This window comes from Nanorana parkeri, unplaced genomic scaffold, assembly GCF_000935625.1.
Source record: "Nanorana parkeri isolate BGI_ZX_2015 unplaced genomic scaffold, ASM93562v1 scaffold2828, whole genome shotgun sequence".
NCBI classification, from domain to species: domain Eukaryota; kingdom Metazoa; phylum Chordata; class Amphibia; order Anura; family Dicroglossidae; genus Nanorana; species Nanorana parkeri.
The window spans coordinates 58,360-67,857 of NW_017309096.1; the positions used below are offsets into that span (position 1 = coordinate 58,360).

The following is a 9,498-nucleotide window of genomic DNA, read 5'->3' on the forward strand; positions in this document are numbered from 1 at the left end:
ATAGATAGATAGATAGTAGCTACAATATCCCTTCTCTTACTTTACTTCTACTTCTATCACCGTATATAGTATATGAATTCCAATTTCACCTCCAGTTCCTCCTTCATGTCCAAAGTGTTTCCTGTCTTCTCCACCCAGGTATGAATGATTTCAGTTACCTTCACACCAACTGCTTTGAAGTGACAGTGGAGCTGTCCTGCGATAAGTTCCCTCACGAGATGGAGCTTCCAACAGAGTGGGAGAATAACAAGGAGTCCCTGCTCATCTATATGGAACAGGTTTGTCTATTACTTCCCACCACTGGCACCAATATTTTTGAAGGACGCTTATCAGAAGCTGTGGAGATCCCCATCCAAGCTGTGACTTCTACAGATAAAGACCAGGAGCAGTATAACTATCCAACCCCAGAGTGGATGCTAATTGTTAAAGAGTTATTGGACTGAAGCTCAGATTACATACACCAGCTGTGGCTTGCATTTTTAGGTATCTCTAGAGCACATGTATCAAAACAGTACAAGGAAGAGTGCAACTACCTGAATAGATAATTAATGGGTATTGCATAACAATTAATAAATATGTGAATGCTGCAAGCCTGCTGTGACTAGCTGAAATGTGTTCTATCGCAAATACTCTCAAGTCCTGGATCCTTTTTTGATGTTTAATGCCAAAATGTCTTGGGGTGCTGTGTTCTAGGTCGCCCTTGGCAATCAGACGCCCATGGTCTCCAATCCTGGCCCGTAATGGGCGAATAGTGCGACCAATATACATCAAACCACAAGGGCAGATAAGCCCGTAGATTACATGGTCATGGGAGCATGTGATGAACTGCCTAATCGTATGAACCTTGTTAAGATTGTCGGTAAACTGCGATTGTCCATGATGTATAAACTGACAGGTAAGGCATCTGGGCTTTCTGCATTGGAAGATGCCAACCCGATTGTCAAAGAGGAAATGTTTTGGTGTACATTCGGGTGCTAGAAAAGACCTACTTGGTCCCACCCTATTTTTTACATTTCTCGTTCTCCTAAAATTGATCGATGGCTTGGGAGGTAATTTGGGACCCAGTTTAGGGTCCTTCTGTAGAATATGCCAATGATTATTAACCACTTTTTGAATTGCTTTAAAACTATTGCTGAAAGTGGTGATAAATCTAATATCTTTATTACTATAGTTCTCTTTACTGAAGTCCTTTTTTCCTTCCTCCGTTGGTTTATGATTGGAGTAATTGTGAAATGCCTCGGTGATAAGTTCCTCCGGGTACTCCTTGTCCCTGAATTTATCCAGAAGAAGGTGACTAGAGGTGACATAGTCACCATCCTGTGTGCAGTTCCTCTTTAGCCTACAGAATTGGCTTTTCGGTATATTCTTTTTCCATCGGGGGTGATGGCAACTCTTGTAGTGTAAGTATGAGTTCCCCCCTGTCGGTTTTATGTGATTGCTGGTGACTATTTTTCGGTCAATGAAGTACAGCTCGAGATCAAGGAACACTAGTCTAGTGTTGCTGACCTCATGCGTAAAAGGCAGACCGAAACTGTTGTCGTTGCAATATGTCACAAAATCTGAAACACTTTCAGGAGGGCCATCCCCGATGATTACTATGTCATCGATGTATCTACCATAGTAAATGAGCCTCTTGGCAAAGGGGTTGCGTGCCCAGATGTATAGTGCTTCCCAGTGACCCATGGTCAGGTTAGCATAGCTTGGGGCATAGTTGGCCCCAATTGCTGTCCCTTGGGTCTGGAGATAGAGCTTCCCGAGAAAAGAGAAGTAGTTATGGGTCAAAGTAAATTCAGTGCAATTTACCAGAAACTGAGCTTGATTATAATTAATTGATGTTTGTCCCAGAAAGTGTTGCACGGCACTGAGGCCCACTCGGTGCGGAATGGATGTATAAAGGGAACTTACGTCCAGAGAGACCCAGCTGTAATTGGGGTCCCATGTGTACGTAGATAGGATGTTAATCAGATGTCCAGAATCTTTCATGTAGGATGGAAGTGATGTTACTATTGGTTGCAGAAAATGGTCAATATATTTGGAAAGGCCACTTGTCAGACTGTCAGTACTTGCAATAATTGGTCGTCCAGGGGGATTATTGCTGTCTTTATCAATCTTCGGGAGATGGTAAAAGTACGGCGTGTTGGGGTACTTGGCTAGTAAAAAGGACTTCTCTTTTTTATTGATAATGCCTTTCTCGTACGCAGGGCTGATTAGACCCTCAAGTTCTTTAGAAAAACTTGGTAGGGGGTCTGCTGAGAGGAGTTTATAGGTATTTGAATCCGACAGAAATCTCTGGGCCTCTTGTATATATGTGGTGCGATCCTGAATAACTATTCCTCCTCCCTTGTCAGCTTGCTTGATTACAATGCTGTGATTGGATTCAAGGTCTTTAAGCGCTTTGTTTTCAAGGGGGGTGAGATTATGGTGGTGTTTTGCTTTTTCACATATTTCAAGCAGATCCGCATAGACCACATGGTAAAAAGTGTCTATGAAAGGTCCCTTGGAATGCGTCGGAAAAAAAGTGGATTTTGGTCTAAAACTGGTATGTGTTATTTCGGGATTTAGAAAGGATTCAAGATCCAGGTCTAAGGTGGAGTTTTGGTCGGCTAGTTCGTAGAGTGTTTGTAAAATATCTCCATCATGAGATTCGAGAGTGTCCAATGCTACCTCTATATCATGGGGGATATTAGAGGGGACATCTGCGACTAAGGTGTTAACGGTGGAGGTGGAGTAATGTCTCCGGAGGGTCAAAAGCCTAATGAATCTATTTAAATCCTTAAAGAGAGTGAACGGGTCAGGTTTTGTATCAGGAGCAAAGTTCAGACCTTTGTTCAGTAATGATATTTCACTCGGAGTGAGGCAGTGTTTAGATAGATTGAAGATTTTTATTGTGGACTTCTTTGTAATTACTTTTCTTTTTTGGCATTTTGGCTGTTTTTTCCTCCTCTAATCCCTCTTCTCGTTTTTTTCTTTTGGTATTTTGAGGCATTAGAGGACTAAAAAATAATTTGTTAAACTGTTTGGTTGCTGAGTGTGTGTTATATTCTGAAGTTCTGGGCACAAATCTTCTAACGTGCCAATGGTGGAAGTATCATGTGTGGCTGTGGTTGTATCTATGGTTTCTATTGGGTTGTCACAGAGTTGTATGTGAGTTGCTGTGGTTATTGCATCCGTGATTTCCCCTACCATTACTGGGGATGGTCCGTGGGTGGGTATATTGGTTCTCTCCGTACCCAGGTGGGTAGAAAGTGGGGGGATAATAGGACTCTTTTTGGCAACCGGCTTTCTTTGCTTAATGTTTGTTTAATACACAATATTCTGAGCCAGTCTAGATCTAAATTGGAGAGACTCCTCATCCCATACGAGTTCGGCGACTCTGCTGGACGGTACTGGATTTATGGCTAAAAGGGGGACTGGATTGGGTTGGTGTTTGGAGTGACGTCGAGACGTCTGTTTCCAACTAAAAACTCTGTTAAGATTATAATCTGCAATGTCTCTGCAAAGTTTTTTGGATTTTGACTTAATAATATTGTGTTCATGACTATTGGTCTTGTGTTCTAAGTTCGCTATCCAGGAGTTTTACAAACAAGATGTTCCAAATGAGTTTTTGATGGTGGTATATAATTCCTGCATAGTCCTAGTACTATGTTTAAGTTTACGTTTTCTCTGTGTGATAATGAGTTCAATCCATTTTTTTTGTGCAGAACTCCGCCAAAAGATCCCAGTTAGAAGCCAGATCCTGCTCCAAAAAATCACATGTTTTGTGGATCCGAAGTCCTCTCGGGGTGATACCTAGTTCTAAATATTTTTCAAGGAAGGATATATCCCACCAATGTTGGCTTTCCAGAATAATTTGAGTCCGTAGTTTTAGAAAGTTTTTACGCATATTTTGTTCATATGTGGGAGAGTGTGGTGGAGGTTGGTGACCATAGATGTATTTGGTCTCAGGGGGAAGTCTGGGCAGTTTTGAAATATCAGGGTATGGTTTATTGTTGGGAAAAATGCTTTCGAACATGCTTTCTTTCTGAGTGTAAGACATGATGTGTCCATCCAATCAGTGTGCTGCTGTCACAAAAAACCTCTAGGTGTATAGTCAATCTAAAACAAACATGCATGGAAAGCGCTCCACTGTAGTATGGTCAACTCGCTTGGTCGTTGGTATGTTGGGGGATGGTGTGCATAAACTCTTCGAAAACCGGGAGAGGAACCCGGTAAATCACATTCATCAAAACAGTACAAGGAAGAGTGCAACTACCTGAATAGATAATTAATGGGTATTGCATAACAATTAATAAATACATGAATGCTGCACAGCCTGCTGTGACTAGCTGAATGGTTAGGGTTAAAAAGTAAATGTGTGACTTACGGTTGTGTTGCCACAGGGGAGCCAACAGTATCCCTGCATGCACTTGCGGGTGACGAAGGTAGTCGATGTACTACCGATTGGGAAGTCCAGGGTATCCCCAGCCTGCGTCCTCGGCTGGCCTGGCCGAGCCGCGGCACTTGGAGAAAGGAGGGGGAAGAAAGATCTTGCCCAGCAATAGGAATGCACACGATTCTGTAAGTGGTCATAACATAAATAAGCATCATAATGATGGGTTGTTTTTTCCTACATTAAGATGCAGACCAAAAATAACATTATGGGCATACCAACCAAAGTTTCTTTTTTTCACCCACACTTAGCAGACACCACTTCAATAAGAATATCTGGAGCATAATCTCTGCAATTGCGTTCTTCAGGTGACCGAGGTTGACTTACAGGCACATTGAGTCAATATCCTTGGAGCTACAATGTTAATTTCCTTTAGACACGATATATATATATATACACACACACTTTTTTTTAAACTTTATCAGGCTCAGATTGCACTGGGACCAATAGATGTAAGGAGTGGATCTGAGATATCTCCAAAAGAAAAAAAAACACTTTGGAACTCAAGACATTTATAGGTAAGAAAAGGCTCAGGAACTCAAGTAGAGAAAAGCGAGTCCACTGTCCTGGCTGTTCTGCCTGGAAAAGGAGACTAGATCACATGATCAGCTGTATGGAATTACAAATCCTGTGGCAAGCAAGGCCAATTATTAATATTCCAAGTGTTTGTCTATATGCCTGTTGTTCTGTAGATCGCTTCCAGATATAAAGGGTATTGTCTCTATTTGTAGGTCCATCGTGGGATTAAAGGTGTCGTACGGGACAAGGACACAAATAATGGTGTTCATGAAGCTGTCATAGTGGTAGATGGAATCAATCATGACATCCGCACAGGTAAGTGGTGTAGAAAGTAACTGCGTTAAGGCCAGATCCCAAACCAAATACGCCCAACCTAGAACTTTTCCAAATCTAAGACTTCCAAGAGTGTTGATTTTTTGGTCCCCTACTTCGCCCCAAAAGTCTCTGTGTCACCTCTAATACTTCACTTCTAGGTCGCCTCTCATAATGAGCATGAGGAACATAGATCACCGCTATATCGCCTCTCATAATGAGCAGGAGGAACCTCTCAGACTTCTACGTCACCTCTAATAATGAACAGGAAGAACCTAGATTACCTCTATCTTATCTCTCATATACCCCTCAGACTTCTACGTCACCTCTAATAATGAACAGGAGGAACCTAGACGACCTCTATATCTCCTCTCATAATGAGCAGAAGAAACCCCTCAGACCTCTACATCACCCTTCATAATAAGCAGGAGAAACCCCTCAGACCTTTACATCACCCTACATGATGAGCAGGAGGAACACCCCCTCCCCAACTGTACTGGTTTCCCCATTTAAGAGATTTCCCATCAAGTCCCAGGTCTTTTAGCCCCAGGTATCAGAACTGAAAGTGGGGGTAAATATACCTATTGGGAACACAGGTGACAATAAAAGACCTGATGCAAATGTAGCGCACTCCCCCTAAGGGATAGCATACAATAGTGCAATGGGTCTCCCTGTATTTCCTCTGTGATATGCCTCAATAATGGATCCACAGCACATCAGCACACCTTGAGAGTGAGAATACCTTGGTCCTAGGGTCGGTTGCTATGGGTTACTGCAGCTCAGTAATCTCCATGTCTAGGGGTATTTAGGTTCACTACTCCCATTAGCACTTACCACCCTCTATGGTGACTGATAAAATTGAGGTCCAGACTGTAGATATGATTCTGAGGAACTTTATTGATGAACTTCAGGGAGAGAGGTTGATGGTCATGATCATCCAGGCTGGTGTAGACTCCTTTAAGTGGTAGGACACAGTAGCTGCTGCCATCACAGACTAGGACCCTTTAGACATGGCAATCTGTGTGAAGAGCACCTGGCACAGCAGTACTTGAGTTAGAAGTCACCAGTCATCTTCATCCTTGTCATCAGCACTAACCACTGGGCCACAGACTCAGGCCTCGGTGTAAGCACATGGCTAGTCCCAAGGATTCAGGCCTAGCCATCTCAGACATTCCATAGCAGCCTCTTACCAGGCAGGGCCCAGGGAGGAAGAGAGAGCTTACATGGTCCACCCCAGGTTTTTATCTCCTATCCCAGCATGCACCACTGGCCATTAACCACCCAGTGATTGGCTAGGGAGACATACCTACTCATAGCAATCTCTCATTGGCTGTTCTGCTCTGTGGCCAGGGTACACCCAGCAGCAGACAAAGGCAAACGATGACAGACTGATTAGGGGAAACAGACGAGCATAGATTACAAATCAGCATCAGACTGATTACAATCTGACAATAAATAAATATAAAGCACTCCTGTCTACAGGGTGCTACACAAGTTTTAACCCTTCCCATCCCATCTAAAACTATTACAAGATAATATTGGTGTAAGGTGTAGCGCTCACCCCCAAAGGATTATTAAAACACATGGCTGCTCCAAAAGCACTTACCACTTCCAGTGGTTACCGACACATTGAAGTCCGGACAATAGCTCCAAGATGATTCTCTTTTATTTCTGAAACTCCAGGGAGAGAGGGGGAGGGTCAGGCACATCCAGGATGAGGTAGACTCCTTGTACATGAATCAGAGCAAAGTAACTGCTGCCACCACAGACTTGGACCTTTAAGCCATACCGGCAATCTGTGTGGAGAACTTCTGGGCAAGCAGTACTGTCAATGTTCTTGTTCAGGTTCAACTCTAACATGAGTGGCTGACCACTGGGCCTCCAGGCTCAGGCCCCAGTGTCCAGGCCTAGGCCCCAGGCTTAGGCCTAGCCCCTTCTGTCTCTTCAGCAGCAGGCATCCTGCCCCCAGGAAGGCGCTGGGGGAGGGAAGAGAGCGTTGCATCAGCCACATTCTGCATTTATCTCCTCTCCCAGCATGTATCACTGCCACTGTCCTGCAGTGATTGGCTGGGAGACAGGAAATGCCCAAAGCAATCCTCATTGGCTGCTCTGCTCTGTGTGGTACTACACCCATCCACAGGCGGACACAGCTTCACAGATTGCTCTGTAACAGTTGAACTGAACAAAGACTATAGATATATTTTAGCATTCTTATTAGCAGGGCGCTACAAAGGTTCACAAAAAATATTTGTCTTCTTTTTTTAGCTGTTGATGGAGACTACTGGAGGCTTCTCAACCCAGGAGACTATGAGGTCACCGCTAAGGCTGAGGGCTATCACTCATCTACCAAGTCCTGTCACGTCTCTTATGAAGACCGAGCCACCATCTGCGATTTTTACATCTCCAAAACACCCAAACAACGTCTGAGGGAACTGCTGGCTAAAGGAGGAAAATTGCCCAAAGAGCTCATTCTACGACTGCGCCAGATTCGAACCCGCCAGCTGAAAGCCAACGCCAAGAAGTCCAAGTGAACCAGAGGAACCATTTGACCTGTACAGAGGCCAGGAGATGACTCTCTCGTTCTCTCCAATTTTCAAGATCCTCCATCTGATATAAAATTAATTTGTCTTTCCCACCCATATTACCACTGGTGGGAAATGATGAAACCATCATTGTCCACATTTACATACAACAGGAACCTTTCAAAGGTGCTGTAGGTGGAAGGAGATTCAAAGGACACAACGTCGAAAGTCGTTGCAAAAGACTTTTGAAATTTAGACTTTACATTCTTTAACAAAATATTTAGAGGAACTCAAGGTATATCCTCTCGGTACAATTCACCAAATGTGGCTCTGACATAAGAACCTTAAGAGAAGCTTAAATTATGGCAAATATGAATACATTTGATGATCTGCCAAAGTTTCGGATCCTTGATCAGGAAATGAAATTGAAGTAGATGCAAATAGCACTGGTGTGTCCACATATACCTGGGTATTTGTAATAAAGGGCATGCAGATTTTTTGCTGCTATACATCAACCTGTTCTTAAAGTGTATCTAAAGCCAAAGGGGAGCTAGTAGTAGTTAGTCGCATTCAAACAGATTTGTTATGTAATATTGAAGATGTTTTATAGCTTATCCAAGCCACTTCTACAGTTCTGTTGCGTGTAGGAACATACCCCAACATTTACATCCACACAGGTAGCACAGTCACGTTGATCCAATCCACCAAGGAATGTGTCAAGGCAAATGTTGATTGATCATGGGAGGTGTGAAAGTTGTGGAACCACCCTGTTCTATTTGCATAATCTCATCCATGGTGTCAGGAAGGCTTCATAATCATCAGCCTCCCATTTTAACAACTCTACCCAGCAGTTTGACAACAATTCACACCCTCAGCCATATGAATCGAAGGATTATCATCAATCCTTTGATTTGCATAGCTAAGGGTGTGAATTGTTGTCAAACTGCTGGGTAGAGATGTTAAAATGGCATTATATTGGAGGACAGATGGTGTTAAAGGCCCTTACCCCTGTTCAGGAACGGTTGTCCCAGTTTGACGTAGATGGTCCCACAAATGTCATACCTTCAATCTTGTTCTTGGACAATCAACAGCTGCACATTCCATAGTGACTGGATGAAGGTGTCTGGGCTACCTGTGTGGAAATCAATTCTGGGGTATTTTCCTGACGCTCATTAGAACTTAAAAAGTGGCTTTGGAGAAACTTTGAAATGACTTCAATGTTGCAAAATAAGTCCATTGAGTTTCAGTAACTACCACTAGCTATCCCATGATCTGGATAAAGAAAACCTTCACTGACCTTCAAAGACAAAACCTTTTTTTTTTTTTTGGATGGAATGCAAAAGTTTGAACCATTGTCAGTTTTTTTATGTCTGTGTCCCTATTGTGGGGATTCACCCCATTTGTCCTAGGACCATTGTCACTAGGACTGAAATTGAGAGAACATCTACAATTATGAGTTGTGACCAGGGGTCATGAGAAATCTTCCAATGGGGACAACTGCCTAACAGACAATTTATTTCACTTTAAAGAGATCTCCTCTGTCTACAGGGCAGAAGTGAAGAGCAAGTTCTCCAATGGGACACCAAGAACAAAGAAAACTGGCAAGGGTCCTACGCATTCCCTGCTCTATCCAATACTATAAAATGTGCTTTAGCTTTAGATACACTTTAAAGGGGATATTCACGTCTGATATTTCTTTTAACTGAAGACACTTTT

At 43.0% G+C, this 9,498-nt stretch overlaps 1 protein-coding gene across 1 annotated transcript in view; it reads left to right on the top strand.

The window, feature by feature from the left end:
- LOC108802363 (probable carboxypeptidase X1) overlaps positions 1-7,948 on the top strand; it is a 55,307-nt gene extending 47,359 nt beyond the window's left edge. The window contains exons 11-13 of the mRNA XM_018574226.1: positions 139-278; positions 5,161-5,263; positions 7,526-7,948. Of these exons, the coding sequence (XP_018429728.1) occupies positions 139-278; positions 5,161-5,263; positions 7,526-7,791 (509 nt within the window). The 3' untranslated portion in view covers positions 7,792-7,948. The remainder of the gene's footprint in view (positions 1-138; positions 279-5,160; positions 5,264-7,525) is intronic.
- The last annotated feature ends 1,550 nt before the right edge of the window (positions 7,949-9,498 follow it).